General features: G+C 36.9%; 1 protein-coding gene across 1 annotated transcript in view; it reads left to right on the forward strand.

The window, feature by feature from the left end:
- Positions 1-16,572, forward strand: part of DCDC1 (doublecortin domain containing 1) — a 450,202-nt gene extending 433,630 nt beyond the window's left edge. Inside the window, exons 34-36 of the mRNA XM_030918251.1 lie at positions 752-931; positions 13,805-13,955; positions 16,445-16,572. Of these exons, the coding sequence (XP_030774111.1) occupies positions 752-931; positions 13,805-13,955; positions 16,445-16,572 (459 nt within the window). The remainder of the gene's footprint in view (positions 1-751; positions 932-13,804; positions 13,956-16,444) is intronic.
- Positions 16,573-18,719: the final 2,147 nt, after the last annotated feature.

Raw genomic sequence — 18,719 nt, forward strand, 5'->3', positions numbered from 1 at the left:
ACCAGGAGAGAGACCAGGGAAAACTTTTTTGCTTTGTGAAGTTTTTCATCAAAATGATACATTCCTATTTAATAAGATTTCTCAAATTCGTGAAATGCGTTCAATCTAAATCTTAGGCACGTGCCCAAGTCAAGGTTACTAGAACAAAAGGAATTGACATCCCTAGAAATATGACTTCGTGCCAAGCTAAGAAGGATAAATCACTGACCAGGGAATGAATGCAAAGCAGTGAACTAGGACATGCTTGAGGTAGAATAAAAAGCTGCCTGGCAGGGATCTGGCAAAGTATAAGGGTGGCTGCTGTATTTTAAAAGACAGTAAGTAAGGACTAAAACAACATTCACGTATACTCTTGTATGCATTTCTTGGTTAGAGGAAATGATGTGATTCTAATAAAAAACTCATTTGTTAGATGCAGAGAAATCTCTCAGTAGGGGAAACATCATGCAAAAGTCCAAAAATACTTCTCTCTTAATTTCTTCACATTATAAATGAAAGTTAAGTGCTTTGCCAAAATGACTGCCTTATTATTATTATTCTAATGATTGCTCTTGCCTTTAGTATTTCATTGAAGCAAGGGGAATTTACTAGCATCAGTGACAAGAGAGGCTAATGTACTTAATAGTTACTTCCTAAAATTTTTTCCATATAATTTATTAATTACAAGATATTTCTGGATTTTATCACATTCTTCACAAACACTATACAGACAGTTCTCTAAACACAACATTCTCTGGGTTTTTCCTGACAGGCACACGTTTCTGAAATCCAAGCAATGGAATCCAAAAGAAATTTTCCAATTGCAACTAAACCTAAAGCAGTCAAGCTGAGCAGCCTGTATAAGCAGCCCAACACAAAGAGAGTGTGGATTTATCTAAATGGAGGCAGACCTGAAGATGGCACTTATTCCTGGGGCAAAACTGTTTCAGAGGTAAATCTAGTGTGAAAGGAGTGTTTCATAGGCCTGAGTTCAAATCCCAGCTCTGATATTTCTAGATTGTTTGGTCAAGCAAATTACTTCTATGACCCTCATCTTCTTGTCCATAAAATAGTAACAGCACTTTCCTCGTAGGATTGATCTCATGATTGAATGAGCTTATATGTGTGAAAATGTGAAGTTCAATGTGTCTGACATAGATGTGAATCTGAATATGACATTCGTCCAGCAGACAACTATGCCAGTTCAACCCACTCCTACCAAAGAGTAAAATCTAAACTTTAAAGTAATTTTCTTCATTCATTTTATTATTATTTATTTATTTATTTATTTATTTATTTATTTATTTGAGACAGAGTCTTGCTCTGTCACCCATGCTGGAGTGCAGTGGCATGGGTCTTCATCCGTTGTAAATCCAGTTCACAAGAGTGACTTTTTTCACCCATCATGAATCATTTACTAGATATGTTCCATCTAAGAAAAACAATGATACTCATTAGAGAAAGCCTATCATGTTCTTACTACCCAGAGTCCTAGAGCTGTTAGAATTCTCACTTCACAAAGTTAAAATATTGACTACGGAAAGAGGAGTAACAGTTCATTCTTGGTTTGTAATTTCAGTCAGGGATACAATTCTGACATTTTTTCTTAATCTTTAAATGAAGACTTTAGGCACATAATAAATGAATTTGGGTAATTTTTCTAAAAGTCTTATCTATTGCAATGATGTCTTAAATAGTAGTTTCTCTTTTTTATTTTGTGAAGCGTTTTCATGAATTTTTCTGGGACAAGTGAAAGTCATGCAGAGATGTTGTTGGTGGTGGGGATGTGGATAGGCAAGATAGTATAATAGACTGGCTTGGAGAAGTTCATGGAGGCTGGTGAGGGCACATAGAGTAGCAGGGCCACCTGAGATGGTTCTGCCCCTGGACATTAATCCAGTTTCAAAGTGTAAGGGAGACCACTCTTCTCTGACAGGGAGTTTGACTAAGAATGGTGAGAGCAACTTCATATCAGAAGTTGACAAACAATTTGTTGTACTTGAGAAATAAGAGATTAAAATGTGAAAAATGTATTCCCCAAATTAGGAATATAAGTAAAGGATCTTCATATATGTAGGGGAAAAAGGAAAGTGATTTTTAAAAAAGATAATGAAAGCTTTTTCAGAAGAGAGCTACCTAGAAAAAGCACTATAACAAAGCTGAAATGTCTTTTCCCTGGTGGTTTCTTAAAAAATCAGAGTTCATGTTGTAGATGCTAAATGTTAAAATGCACTTAAGCATTGCACCTAGAACTGATAAATTTCTGAGAGAATATGCAATGATTAATAAATGGGTAAAGGGTAGAGCTGAGACAATGGGGGAAGATAGCCTATCAGATTCAGGGTAGAAAAAGCTTACAATAACTTTGATGAAGATTACTTATATCTATATCTAACCGGGGGATGACTTTTTGATTTATGTGACTCTCGTGTAGCATATAAAAGACATTTCATAACTCTTATTCCATGATCATATAATTTTTTATGAGCTTTATATATGAAGAGCCCTATGCTAGATGCTGTAAATTATTTTTCTAATTTATGTCTGTGGAAATATTTTTGTAAACTTAATAGTGCTATATAATTGACAGCTTAACATCAATAGTAGTAAGTAGCAGTGGAGTCTGTGGTCTCCTTAAATTAATACGTCAGATTGACAGAGTTTTAGAAAATATATCTAAGGTTTACTTGGGAATGTAGAGAAATGGGCACTCTGGAAGTACAACTCTTTGGAAGACAATTTGGCTGTACATAGCATAAGAAAGTGTATTTGCAGAACTTGATCCCAAGGATATTTTCATGAACCTAGGCAACAATTATTTATTAAGAATATTTATTACAAGCCTATTTCTAATAGAGCTAGATTATAAATAATTCAAAACCTCATCAATGGGGAGATGATTAAATGAATTATAACATAAGATGAAATACAATAACTCAAAATTACCTTTTTGAAATAATAATAAAGATGTTCAAGATATATTTAGTGAAAGAAGCATTATGTAAAGCATGTGGAGTTAAGTTCTGCACATATATATGCACAGATATAGAAAAAAGACTGGACTGATTTTATTAGATGGCCATATTATGGGAGACCTTTATTTTCTTTCTTGTATGTTTTCCTATGTGTTCTATATTTTTTATGGTGAGTCCAGATTTTTTTAATAAGGAGAAGTTGTATGATAGGGAAGCTTATATTCCTCTGAGAGAAGTACTAATAGAATGTGATAAATGTAAAATTAGCAGTGAAGGCAGGAATCTCAGTTGAGAAAAGGGAGCACAGTGCCCACCTAGGGTGACAGACAAGGCACTACAGAGGAATCAATAAGGAATTCTGATGGAACTTGAGAAATGGAGGAGATTCAACAGCTTAAGCAGAAAAAGCATTAACAAGGATGAGGGCCACCCATGTAAATATACGTGTTAGAATTCACAAAGTATATTAAATAGGTGCCCCATGGACAGAGAAATTGGAAGAGATAGTTGTGACCAGAGAGATTGTTTAAAAGCATATGGTAGACCCCATATACATAGTTATTAATTTTCTCAGTCAGCCATAACAAAATACTATAGACTGAGTATTAAACAGCAGAAACAACAGAAGTTGATTTTCTCACAGTTCTGGAGGCTGGATGTCCAAGATGAAGGTGCCAGCCGGGTTGGTTTCTGGTGAAGCCTCCCTTTTTGGCTTACAGACAGCCACCTCCTTGCTGTGCTCACACATATTCTTTCCTTTGTGTGTGTGTGGAAAAAGAAAGGACTCTGGTGTCTCTTCTTTTTCTTGTATATAAAGAAACCAGTCCCACTGGAATAGGGCTCCATCCTTATGGCTTTATTTATCCTTAATTACCTCCTTAAAGGCTCTATCTTCGAATATAGTCACAGCAGGGGTTAGGGCTTCAACATGAATTTGGAGTGGACACAGTTTAGTCCATAACACTATCCTAAACTCAACTACTTAAACCACTTCTTGCCTGTAAATAAAGAAATGGAATGGCGAAATCAATGTTTTGGGAAGATTAATGTGGCCTACATGTGTAAAAGGACACTTAGAGAATATCTAGAAACTTTTAATCTCTTCCTTTTCCTTTTCTATGCTGTGTATTTTTGTCTTTAGGGGCTTGCATGGGATTCTTTGTCATCAGTTAGGAATGTATCCTTTCACACTATCAGGCTGTATAAAATGCCTCTGGAGGATGGACTGTGTGTGAGAAATGAACAGGCAGCAGGAAGGGTAGGGTTTGGATTTCACTGGGGTGTCTGGCTAATGACACTGACTCCAAAGAAGCTCAGAGTTTCAGTGTTTGAGACTTTTGCTGGAAGAATGAGAAACAGAGCACATTTCAAAGTGCTTCTCTCTACCTTCTATAATGAAACCCCCAGATGGTGTTTGAATCCCATCCAATGTGGACTTTCTCTCAACTGCTTTCACTGCTGTGGCTATTCTGGATGATTTAGCCGTGTTCTTCCCACCCACTCTTTGAACATTGCTAGACTTACTCTCGTCTCCAACTGTTGTCAGCTCATCAGTCATCAGTGCACCAAGGCAGGTCTCTCTCCAGGGTTAGTGGCTCTTTCTGCAGGACCAGCATCTTTCTCTGATTTATGATTGCCTATGCCCCTCCTTCTATGGTCCTGAAGCGTTTGTCTTCTCCCATTCCTGCGGCAGCTCTCTGATTCTACAGAATCTTGAAATCAGAGTGTTCTTCCTTGGCCCAGGAATGGTTCTGAATGCATGAGCAGAAGCTAAAGGAATGAAAAAGAGGTCTTTCTGATTTGGATAGGCAAGTACCTCACGCCCACAGGGAGCATGCAATAGTTCCATGATGCCCATGTGCCCCACCTGAGGAGACCTGGTCTATGAAAACAAAACTCAGAAAACAGATTGTGGGTGAGCAATTATTATGGAACAGTGTTTCTTCATCATGAACTTTGTTATTGCAAAAACATTTAACTTACAGTATATACTTTAAAGAGGATACTTCAGTAAGTTTAGATACATTTGAAAAACAGAATTAAGAATGTCTTTGTTTCGTTTTGTTTTTTTGTTTGTCTTTGAGATGGAGTTTCGCTTTTGTTGCCCAGGCTGCAATGCAATGGCGTGATCTCAGCTCACTACAACCCCCGCCTCCTGGGTTCAAGCGATTCTCCTGCCTCAGCCTCCAGAGTAGCTGGGATTATAGGCATGCGCCACCACGCCCGGCTAATTTTGTATTTTTAGTAGAGATGGGGTTTCTCCACATTGGTCAGGCTGGTCTTGAACTCCCGACCTCAGGTGATCCACCCGCCTTGGCCTCCCAAAGTGCTGGGATTACAGGTGTGGGCCACCACGCCCAGCCTAAGAATGTCTTTAAAGGTCGTAATATGACTAGATATCGTAGAACCTAATTGTACTGAAAATGTCTACTTTTTTTCTTTTTAACTCATCTGTATTTGTTACATTCTTTTAGGGCAGACTGTGACTTGGGCACTACATTTCCATGCACAAGCCTCACTGAGTTACTTTTTGAACAGCTTTACAAGATGCCTAGGTAGGCTTGTAATTTTTCCTCTAAACAATTTTTTTCTCTTTCTCTTTCTCTTTCTCCTTTTCTTTTCTTTTCTTTTCTTTTTTCTTTTCTTTCTTTCTTTCTCTCTCTCTTTCTTTCTTTTTCTTTCTTTCTTTCTCTCTCTCTTTCTCCTTCCTTCCTTCCCTCCCTCTCTCCCTTCCTCCCTCCTTCCTTCCCTCCCTTCTTTCCTTCCTTCCTTCCTTCCTTCCTTCCTTCCTTCCTTCCTTCCTTCCTTCCCTCCTTTCTTTTCTTCCTTCCTTTCCTTCTTTCATTCTTTCTTGATGGAGTTTTGCTCTTGTTGCCCAGGCTATAGTGCAATAGCATGATCTCAGCTCACTGCAATCTCTACCTCCTGGGTTCAAGTGATTCTCCTGCCTCCCAAGTAGCTGGGACTACATGCTTGCACCATAACGCCTGGCTAATTTTGTATTTATAGTAGAGATGAGGTTTCACCATGTTGGTCAGGCTGGTCTCGAACTCCTGACCTCAAGTGATCCACCCGCCTTGGCCTCCCAAAGTGTTGGGATTGCAGGCATGAGCCACCACACCTGGCCAAACAATACTTTTCTTTGAGAAATAAGCCCTGTGGAGAGTTACATTAAGTTGCTTCTGTTTAACATACTTATTTCTAGTGGACTAATATATGCAGAATTGGCAACCACAGGGCATGAAAAGTTTAAAAAGTAGATCCTAGAAAAATAACAAATACTTTCCTTCTAAACATCAAGGTAGATTTCAGAACACTTCAATGCCAACATATTTGGTCTACTAAGGAATCTGGCTTGAATACTTTAGACCTCAAAGTTAACGTTAGGCTGCATACATCTTAGAGCACACATTATGTTGATCTGTTAAAAGAAACCAATTTGAAATTTAAAAAGCATTACTAACCCTGCTTTAGTGCCTAAAGCATCACAATGTCGCAAACAGAAGTTGAAAGACATCTTATCTTTCCCTTAAAGGAGTTGTTGTCATGCCTTACAGATCTTTTTAATGTTAACCAAAATAAAGGAAAAAAGTCATTGAAAATATATTATCAGAGAGAATAAAGATAAAATATTGAACATGAGTACAAGTCATTCTTGAGTCAGAGCTTAGTCTATGTCTTCCATGCATGATGTGTCATTATCTCCTTCAAGGAGCAGCATTTCATTAGTTACAGCAGATAAAATGCTTTACTTTCATATTAAAAATTTTTTTTGGCTAAATTTATTGACTTTACATATAAATATGTCTTAGGAGAAATCAAGTAAAATAACCGTAGATTGAATTTATATCTTGCCTTTAAAGTATGTTTTAGTTAAATTATTTATATTTTTTTTCTGTAAGTAGAAAACATGATCTCTATAGAACAGTGACATTTTAGTGGTAAAGAAAAATATAAGAAATACATCTTTCTGGGATCTTTTCAAACTACACAAATTTCTCTCAGATACCTATCTCTATATATTTCTATGATAGCTCCTCATTTTTCCCACTCCACATAGAAACTCAACTGCCATACCCTTTGGTTTCCTTGGAGTAGAAAAAAAAAATAGTGACTGCTATGGATTGAATTGTGCTCCCAAATTTATGTTGAAGACACAAACCCCAATGTGACTATATTTGGAGATAAAGACTTTAGTTGGGAATTAAGTTAAATGAGGTCTTAAGGGTGGGACATTAATCCAATAGAATTAGTGGCCTTATAAGAAGAGGAAGAGAGAGAGACCTCTTTCTCTCTGCCATGTCAGTATGCAACAAGGAGATGGCTGTCTATAAGTTAAAAAGCAAGTCTTCACCAGGAACTGAATCTGCTGGCACCTTGATCTTGGACTTTCCAGACTCCAGAACTGCAAGAAATCCATTGTTTAAGCCACCCAGTCTGTGACAGCCTGAGAAGAAGTAGTGACTATTATTATAGAAAATTTAGAAAAATAATAAAATAAAACCATATGTATCTACTGCAATCTCTTTTTGAAAATAATCTCTATGAATTTTTTATTAATAACATTTATTCTGTTTTCTAATTAGGAAACAGCATGTAGTCATTGTATTAAAATTAGAAAAAGGATAAAAGCACCAAGAAGAACATGAAAATTATATCATCCACAAATAACCAGTTATTACAATTTTAGTGTATATATTTCTAAACAATGATAATTCTTTTTGCCTTTGTGATCATAGTAGATCACATGTATATACAGTTTTACAAGCTGCTCTATTCACTTATTGTGACTTTTCCCCCTGTATAATTTAACATTCTTTTTTTTTTTTGAGATGGAGTCTCGCTGTGTCACCCAGGCTGGAGTGCAGTGGCGCGATCTCGGCTCACTGCAAGCTCCACCTCCCGGGTTCACGCCATTCTTCTGCCTCAGCCTCTTGAGTAGCTGAAACTACAGGCGCCCGCCACCACGCCCGGCTAATTTTTTTGTAATTTTTAGTAGAGACGGGGTTTCACTGTGTGAGCCAGGATGGTCTCGATCTCCTGACCTCGTGATCCGCCCGCCTTGGCCTCCCAAAGTGCTGGGATTACAGGCATGAGCCACCGCGCCTGGCCAATTTAACATTCTTTAAAAAACATTGTTTTCAATGGTATCATAACCTTCTATCAAATTGACGTATTATTTATTCATCCAGTTTTCTATTATTTGCCAGTTTGGTGGTTCTTCATTTTTTGCTATTATGAAGAGTGCTGCAATGAACATATGGATACATCAATCTATATTTATTTTCTGATTATTTTCCTTAAATAATTTCCTAGAGGGATTGCTAGGTCATGTTAATAAGCATGCCTAAGAATTTTGATACCTATCACCAAAGTGTTTTCTAAGAATGTTTCAGGAGTTTATACTCCCATAAGTAGATATTGAGAATTCTCATCCACCTGTTGCATACATGAAGATATCAACAACACTGCAACAAAATCCAGTGATTTAAAACATATTTACAGGTTTGACAGAAGAAAAATGTTATGCCCATATTTCAATTTATATATTTTTAATTACTTGTTGAGGTGATTTTTATTTGTTTTATGTTATCACGTATTGGTTATCTCTGAGTTTCCTACGTCTTTTGCTATTTTTCTATTATATATATTTTTCATATTGATAAAAGCTTTTTATTAAGTAGTAAGGGTATTACATGTAACTTTATCAGATTTATTGTAAGAAATTTCAATTTACTATTGTGTCTATGGAGTTTTTTAATGTATAGAAAGTAATACATTTTATAAGTTTGTTCATTGCTCTTAATGTTCAGATAGTCCTTTATCATCCTGAGGTCATATAAAGATTCACCTGCTTTTTCATCTAATTTTTTTAAAGTTGTATTTTTCTCTTACTTTTCCTTTTTTTCCTTTTTCTGGTGTAAAATTTGTGTGAAGCAATTTTCTCTGCTTTATTTGTTTGCTTAAAATTATCTCAGCTCTGTTCACTGACTAATCTTTTTTTTCCCTCCCCTCTGAGTTGGAATACCAATGCTGTGCTAAAATCTTACATATACTAGCTTCTGCTTTTAAGTTATATAAAGTATGTATTACTTTTTAAATTATATATATTTATATATATTTATATTTTAATATCTGAAAGAAGTTGCCCATTGTTGCACTTCGTTGTCAGATTTTACTTGAATATTCTTGCCTGTTGATTTTTAAAGATGAAATTTGGAATTACAGTTCAACACCATAAAATCATCCTATAGGATTTTGACTGAAGCTGTATTAGACTATTAATTTCCTAAGAATGTAAACCTTCTACATTATTCAATTTCTACAACTAGGCTGTGGTATTCTTTTATTTATGTATTTTTTACATATATTAAAATATACTTAATATACGTAAAAAAGACTTATGTATAAGTTTTTTTTCCTGTCTGTCAGCAAAATTTTATGGCTTTTTTTTTTTTTTTTTACAAGGGTCTTAGATTTTTAAATAATTGTTATTTCTAGTTGATTTTGTTTTGGGGATAGATTTCCCCCCACTGTATTTTCAAAATGCCTATTTTCAGTGAACAGATAAACTATTAATGTTTTAACATTTATTTTGTATTTGGACACTTTGTTAAGTGTTTTTATTTTTGTTAATTTCTCATTTGATTCACCTAAGCTTTCTAAGAATGAAGTCATATTAAATTCACATGATGGTGATTTTGCTTACTCCTTTAAAATAACTATTTCTCTTAATCTGATTTTATGTTTTATTGCATTGCTTATAATCATTAAAAAAATTCTTAACAACCACAAAAGAAGAAACCAACATCTTTTGTCTGCACGAATGATAAGAAAGAAGGTCGAGTGTATTGGCCCATGCCTGTAATCTCAACACTTTGGGAGGCTGAGGTGGGAGGATTGATTGAACCCAAGAGTTTGAGACCAGCCTCAGCAACATGGTGAAACCCTGTCTCTACAAAAACAAAAATTAGCTGGACGTGGTGGTGCACGCCTATAGTCCCAGATACTCGGGAGACTGAGGTGGAAAGGATCACCTGAGCCTAGGGAAGTCGAGGCTTCATTACAAACCCCGATCATGCCACTGCACTCCAGCCTAGGAGACAGAGTGAGACTCTGTCTCAGAAAAAAAAAAAAAAAAAAAAAAAAAAAAAAAAAAAGATGAGAAAGAATACTTTGCTTTTCTTTTCCTGCCCACCGCCTTTTTTGGTCGTTTCACATTTTTTTTTTTTTTTCCTCTACGAAGACTTATTTTAAAAGTTTTAATTCATTTATTTTCTGATTACTTTTGTAGGAGGTGTATCATGTTCTGATAGTCTTAATGCTTAACATTAGTCATTTTATATTATGACTTTCCCATAGTCAAGAAATTTGATTCATTTCTTAATAATCTGAAATATTTGTGTGTGATATGTCTTCTGAGGTTTTGTTTACAGGAGGACATCATTTGTTTCTTTTAATCATAAACTGTAACTTGGCTGGATATAGAATTCTTATGTTAAAATCTTTTCCCCTAAAAACTTCATAACTTCATAGATTTTGCTTCACTTTCTTTGGTATTCAGTGTTACAGAAAACAAAGTGTAAATATAACTGAATTTTTCTCCCATGCTTGAAATCCATACTTTTTGCTCTGTAATATTTAAATTTTAGTCATACTGAGAGGTGAAGCCAGCTTGACTTCCTGGGTCAAGTGGGGACTTGGAGAACTTTTCTGTCTAGCTAAAGGATTGTAAATGCACCAATCAGTGCTCTGTGTCTAGCTAAAGGTTTGTAAACGCACCAATCAGCACTCTGTAAAAATGCACCAATCAGCATTCTGTGTCTAAAGGATTGTAAATGCACCAATCAGCACCATGTCTAGCTAAAAGATTGTAAATGCACCAATCAGCACTCTGTAAAAACGCACCAATCAGCGCTCTGTGTCTAGCTAAAGGTTTATAAGTGCACCAATCACCACTCTGTAAAAACGGACCAATCAGCATTCTGTAAAATGGACCAATCAGCAGGACGTGGGTGGGGCCAAATAAGGGAACAAAAACTGGTCACCCCAGCCAGCAGTGGCAACCCGCTGGGATCTCCTTCCACACTGTGGAAGTTTTGTTCTTTTGCTCTTCACAGTAATTCTTGCTGTTGGTCATTCTTTGGGGCTGCATTACCTTTATGAGCTGTAACACTCACTGTGGAGGTCTGCAGCTTCACTCCTGAAGTCAGCCAGACCACGAACCCAGCAGGAGGAACAAACAACTCCTGACGTGCCACCTTTAAGATATGTAACACTCATTGCAAAGGTCTGCGGCTTCACTCCTGAAGTCAGCAAGACCACCAGAAGGAAGAAACTCCGGACACATCTGAACATCTGAAGGAACAAACTCCAGACACACCATCTTTAAGAACTGTAACACTCACGGTGAGGGTCCATGGCTTCATTCTTGAAGTCAGCGAGACCAAGAACCCACTGGAAGGAACCAATTACGGAAACAATACTGTTCATAAACTTTGCCTTATCCTAGGTCAGCCTACTTTATCTGAAGACATGGATCTTTATTTGGAACAGGAAAGTTTTCTTCTATTTTTTGATAATTGCTTAAGGTTAATGTATTCTAGATTCTTCTCCAGTAATGCCAATAATGTATAGGTTTAATATCTAATGTCTTGACATTCTAAATGTTTAACTTTTCTCTCATACACTTTATCTCTTTTCCTTTCTCTGTATCCTGTGAGATCTTCTCCACCTAGTCTGCCCTAATACTGATTTGAATTTCTGTAATATTGAGTCTTTTTTCTTTCTTACCTTCTCTCCTCTTGTCATTCAGCTCTCTCTTCATCCTCACTTGAAACCCTATTTCTTCTCTCACTAGCAGCTATACAACTTTGGTTATTATATTTAACCTCTTTGTTCTCCATTTTTCTCATCAACAAAAGGGGGACAATAATTATTTCCACAGAACAAAATTAGATTGTTTTTGAGAACTTTTAGAAAAATACAGTCCCTAGAAATGTGTCAGTACGTTTTAGTCAATGTCACTGTTATCAGCAGCCTCAGCATCTCTCCTGTATCTCAGCAATACTCCTTTTCTTTAAGCTGTGGTTGTCTCATTTCTGTGTGTATCTGTGTGTATATTTATGGAAGTCATATTTTTTGAATTTGGGGGGAACACAACACAGATATTTTGAAAATGTACTCCTGCTGTAAATCTTTTTCAAAATTTTCACCTTGAGTACAATGTACCCTTTTTTATGTTGTACAGTATTTTCATAAGCTTTACATTGTTGCTATTGTTGATTTTTCTATTTATATTTCCTTGTACAAGCAGAGATCTTTTGATAACAGAATAGGTTAGTTCTCTTTGGTCACCCTAGACATCTGCTTGGGAGCTGTCAGAATCCTCCCTCAACACTTAAGTTGAAGAATTGGTTTGTATGCAGAGTATTTAATCAAATTGCTTCTGACTGGATGATATTTGGCAGGACTAAGGCTGCATTTAAGACTACTCTCCTGTTGGTCCTCTCTGACTATCCTATTCTATAGAGGGGAATATATTTTTGGATAATTTCAATTATTATTAAATTCAATCCATTTGTCCCTTACTCAAAATACTGGGTGAAAAGCTGCACTTTTTGAATTTCATCGCTCCATCACTCTTCTTGTCTTGGCTCATATTACTGATGCATTTGCCAGATGCAAGGCGTCATAACATGCCCAGCCCCAACCCCTGCCATTCTGCCTTGTTGTGAGTTATAGCCTCTAAACAGATCTATAAACAGAAGTATTGATGGTCATTTGGAGGGATGATGTGAACTTGGCACCTGCATTTTGGGGGAACAGGCTTTTGGCCCTCTAATAGCTGAAAGCCATACAGGCAGGTGTGTAGAAATCTCTCACTTTCTTCCTGCTTGCTTTTATGATTTTGTCTTAAAGTGTTACTCACATTTTAATGGAATTGCCCTCAAGGGTCTGGCAGCATGTTGACTAATCTTTCTAGTACCATTGACACTGTATCTCTACATGTGTTTTTATGAGTAAGTATTCAAGACAAATTGAGAAAAGTTTAATGAGGCCTCTCTAGGAAGCTTTAAAATGTATCAGTTGAAAACAAAAGACTTTTTAATCATAATATCATAGAGCCAGTGAAGTGTTAGACCAAAATTTTCATTTTATCATTGAGGAGACTCTTTTGAAGCAAAGTTACCTGTCTGAAGTAACAAAGAGGCCAGAGCCTGGATCTCCTCACCTTTTGTTATTCTAGTTCCTTGGTCATTAAAACATTGTTTTGGCCGGGCGCGGTGGCTCAAGCCTGTAATCCCAGCACTTTGGGAGGCCGAGACGGGTGGATCACGAGGTCAGGAGATCGAGACCATCCTGGCTAACACGGTGAAACCCCGTCTCTACTAAAAAATACAAAAAACTAGCCGGGCGAGGTGGCGGGCGCCTGTAGTCCCAGCTACTCCTGAGGCTGAGGCAGGAGAATGGCGTAAACCCGGGAGGTGGAGCTTGCAGTGAGCTGAGATCCGGCCACAGCACTCCAGCCCGGGCGGCAGAGCGAGACTCCGTCTCAAAAAAAAAAAAAAAAAAAAAAAAAAGGAATTTCTTAAATAGAAGTTTTCTTCCATGAAAAAATATGGAACTACAAGGTAAGCTTCACTGGAGAGTCCTGAAGCTCCTCATTGTTTAAGCACTTTAGGGAACATTTGTATACCCTTCTTCCCATCCCTTCTATATGTATGTTTAACTATCAGTGGGCAAATAATCAAACTGGGACAACAGTTCTCTTAGAAGAGTTGGTTCTTTGATACATGATCATATTGTGTTATTCCATATTCAAATGTAGCTGTTCCTCTGTGTCTCAGCTGCTGCAAGACTGCTCCTCTCGTCTCAAAATGACCCACCCAGCTAGAGCACTGTACACCCCCGATGGAGAGCCAATTCAGTCCTGGGATGACATACAGCGAGATATGGTCATCTGTGTGTCTATGGGACATGGTTTCAAAACCCCAAAAGGTATGTGTGATACTTTCTTTTCCATCAAGTTTTTGAAGAATTAAAGCATTCAGTCTTCTCTTCGAAGAGCTTATATCCCATCACAATGATTTTTAATAATTATCCTCCCCCAAGCATTTCTACTCCATGTTATGGAAGTTAAATTTATATATTTATGTGCTGGAACCTCATGTTAACACTATTTGCTCTGGAGAATTCAATCGTATTTCAGTTAATCTTGAACCTTATCCAGGGGGCTTATTTGCAGAAATACCGAGAGCCTCATTTGAAGGTATTCCCCTAGTATGAACCCTGAGGAAAGTGAAGCTTCACTGATTTCCTATTTTTCAAATTATTTAAAACGTAATGTTTTATTAATAGTAATTAAATGGTTTGCAGTTTCTTTAGTAATAAGTAAATATTTTCTAGAGTTATTATCTTGTGTATTCCTTGGTAATTTTCTTTGATAAATGACAGAAATTGAAAAGGACATATATTTGTTATTGAATGAACTCTAGTTCTTTATCCTAAATACCCTGATGAATTTAAAGCCTGTTTTTGTAGGTGGGTATATATTAGCAAAGATATAATTTTTGGGAGATTCCAAAGAACATTGATATCACTCTAAAGGAAACTAAAAGATTAGGTAATGAATTGCCTGGCATTCCTATATTAGTAATAGTAGATATTTTCTTTTAAGAAGTCACCATAAAATTATTATTACTATGTTATATGTAATGTAGGCAAACCAAAAACTTCAAAACAGTTGCGATTGTATCTTTACATTTTGCCCAGAAGGGACAAAAGGATAGAAATAGAGACCAAAAGGTAGGGAGACAGGATTTATTAGGATGCCTAGCACTGTTCTGAGTGAAGCCACAAATATTCCCCCTGCACCATCCTACATTATGGACGAGGCGCCAGTCCTTTTATTCTTTGTTTTCTGCTGTTCCCATCACCCATCACTACCCATCACCCTGGCTCTTGGTGACCCTCACTACATGGGTACTTAGAAGAACACACCAATGATGAGGTTCTTATTATCAGTAAGTATTAGTTAATAGCTTTCCGTATCCCCAAAGTATGTAGGTTATAAAATAAACATAAGCTAGGTTCCTCTTCTGAGAGTTTTCAATCTAATTAAGAATACGAACACACATGAAATAATTAGAGTACAATCGAAGAGTGAGCAAACGTGTTTAGTAGGAGGTACCTTCCCAGTCCCTTCATTATCTGGGCTTAGTCTTTCATATTCCTGGGATGGGCTTCTGTTGCCTGTACCACACCTTCCTTGCAGTATTGTGTTCATTGAGCCTGTGTGATAAATAAAGCTAAATATGCTTCAGGCAAGCTAGTCAAAAGGGTATCCAACGACAGACAGAGATGTCAGCTGCCTTCACAGAAACAAGCTTGTCAACAATACAAACTGTGACTGGACGAGAAAAAAAAATGGAAATGCAAATATTACTCTTTCTATCATTTGCCTCCATGTTAGCTCTGTGTATCTTTGATAAAGCTATGGAGATGAATGTTCATTTTTGCATCTTCAATTCTATAAATATATAGATTACCATCATATGAAAGTTTATTCCTTTCCTATGACAATAGGTTCCCTATGTTACCTTCATGGTGAAAGGATTAGTGGTTTCCTCCTATTGTCTCAGTTCTTTCCAATGAGCTATATGTGTTCTAGGAAATTACAGGAAGTCTCTGATTGCAGAAAGTCTGATTTAGTCGTTCTTTAGAAACTTATTTTACTCTTGCCATTTTATTTTTTTCCTGAAATAATTAAGTTAGTAATAATCATTTATTAGAAATCTAAATATTCAGAATGCTTTAAAAAAGAAAAGATAGAAATGCAACTATATGCCTATATCCATTAAGGGACATTTAATTAATTAATCATTCCACTCATGATTTTTCTGTGACCTACTGGCTTAAGTATGTAGGAAGAAAATAAAGCAGTCTGGGAGTTTCAAAACCACTCTATAATAACTTATTTTATGCATTATAATACCAAAGAACATTTAGTATGTGAAAGTTAGTCATCAAAGAATCACATTGGGTTTTTAAAAGAATCAATTGGATTTTGCAAAACAAACCAGAAGCTATTCGAATGGCTTCTTTCAAAACAAACCCCTGACGAAATTAAAAGAGTGTTTTATGCCATTTGCCATAAAATCTGAACACTGTTCTCACTGCTGCTTTCTATCTTTTCAGTGGGTCCAATTTTTAGACCAGCCCTAGGTTAACTTCCAATTCAGGCTTAGTAATAAACCTGGAAAGAAGTCCTCTCTAGCAACTTCCACTCTCTAGCCATCCAAAGACTATTAACACATATCTGATGTGATAAGAAGTCGAAGTTGTAATGAGAGAGCCCAGGGTGGGAGCCAAGGATTTGTGAGGGGTCTTCAAGTTTTTCATCATTGTGGACTTTTAATTCTTTTCTATAGCATTGACTTGTCTCTCAACTTCTTCTTCTTCTTCTTTCTTTTTTTTTTTTTTAACAGAGTTAAAACAACTGATGGAGATCAGAGCAAATTATGTCAGAATCCGAAGGCAGCAGGGCCCTCAAGCCACAGACATTGTGGTGTCACCATCCACAAAGCTGCTGTCTCTGGCACATCTCCACAATTAACTTCTATCAGAACCATTGGATTTTCTGCTATATTTTGCTGGTATAGCTATGTGCACATAGTCATGTTTGTTATGACATTATGATTATTTATCTCTTTTATTTTCATGCAGTTTCCCCCTTTCTTTTCTGAGACAGGTTCTTGCTCTGTCGCCCAGGCTGGAGTGTAGTGACACGATCACAGCTTACTGCACCCTTGACCTCCCGGGGCTCATGTGATCCTCCCACCTCAACCTCCCAAGAAAATGGGACTACAGTCACGCACCACTATGCCCAGCTAATATTTATACTTTTGTAGAGATGGGCTTTTGCCTTGTTGCCCAGGCTGGTCTTGAACTCCTTAGCTCAAGCAATCCTCCCACCTCGATATCACAAAGTGCTGGGATTGTAGACATAAGCCACTGCACCCAGCCCTATGCAATCTTTTATAAAGGTTATTACCCTCCGCATTTTACATAAAGTGACATTTGATGCCTCAAATTTGTTCCTGGAAAGACAACAAAACTAGACAAAATAATGCCAGCAAAATAACTATCATCGGTGTATTTTCTTCCAAGAAAAAAAGGAAACTACTAGTCATTAGTGAAATATAATTTCACAGGATCAAATAGCTTATGTAAAATGCTTTTTATGTATAATCAAACATTCCATCAAACATTCCATACATCAAATAGAAAATATGTTCCATATATGGAATATTTGATAATACAAAAAGACTCTGACCACTAAACACTAAATTTGACCCTAGCTGATACTTTCTGGCTCGGCCACTATATTTTCCAAACCTCCGTATTAAAATCCTTAGTATACTGAATACAAATCAAACGGCTGGTGGCCACCAAATGCCACACAAATCAATCCTTTCTTCTCCAATTTCTCATCAGTTTCACCTGTAGTAACAGTGCAGGACCTTTTATGGGGTACAGTTAGATTCTGTTCCTGAGAGTAAAGTTTGGCAATTCCCAATACATGCCCAGTGATCAAAAGTCATAGACTTGGTCCTCAATACAAAAACTTAGGGAAAGGATATATGCACTATTTAAAATAAAAATTATGGAAGGTTTATTTTTAAAAAAGAAATCAGGAGAGATCCCTAGCAGTCTTAGGTATTAATCCTACAGGAAGGGAAGAATTTACAAGAAGAAAGAACCATTAAAAAAAAAAAATGGCAGTGAGAAATCAGAGTTTAGTTTCTGCATTTGGTGAAAAATTTCCAGAGAAATGCTCTTCTTCCCTGTCTTCCTCTGAAAACCACTCACAACTCTATATGAATATAAATTGCACTCTGGCTAGGTGTGTACAGAATGGCTCAGCTGGGCTCACTTCTCAATCCTCCACTTTAATGTGATGCAGGAAGGCAGTATATCATTTCTACTGAAGGGGGCTCTTGGAAATCGCTGCAAAACGCCTAGTATTTACTTCCAGTCTGCAAATCAGTAGGGCTGCATGAATAAATTCCTGCTGCCTCTGACACCACTAAAAGCAAAGCACATTGAGGTGAAATTTCACGTTACATCAACAGCAATTTGCTCTTTTACAGACATTTTCTCTATATGTTGTGCGATGTTAGAGATGTGAAGGTATTCCAATGAAGCTGCGTGCCATATAGGAGAAAAAGATTGCATGTGACTTCTGTTTTGCCTTTTCTTTCTTTCTTTCTTTCTTTTTTTTAAAGCAAGAAAGTCAAAACAAGAAGGGTTAAAAAACTTGCTCCCCATTGGAAAGGGAGCCAAGAGGACTCTTGCCATTTGGGCCTCTCCCTAGAATGACTCAATCTCAATGCCTCTATCGACCATTTTTTTTTTTTTCATTCCTTGAAAACGAAGACATCTCTCTAGGTGCAAAAGTACCTGTCACTTTCCTGCCAGGGAAAAGTTGATTTGCTATGAAAACGGTATAATTTCACCCTGGATCAAATGTGCAAATTCTCGTGAAGTCGTCACTGTTGCATGTGAATATGCCTGAAGCGAAAATTGGTAATATCACACAACGCTGTATCAAGCACCAGGAGACATAAGGCAAAAGTCTTAACTGAGCTTTTCTATTAGTAGTAAATGGGATTTTAGATGTAATGTAACAGTCATCAACACATCACATTTTACCAGCAAGGCAGCAACACTTACTTTGTAGACGACAGCTAGCCCTGGGTA

This window comes from Rhinopithecus roxellana, chromosome 15 (genome assembly GCF_007565055.1).
Source record: "Rhinopithecus roxellana isolate Shanxi Qingling chromosome 15, ASM756505v1, whole genome shotgun sequence".
NCBI lineage: Eukaryota > Metazoa > Chordata > Mammalia > Primates > Cercopithecidae > Rhinopithecus > Rhinopithecus roxellana.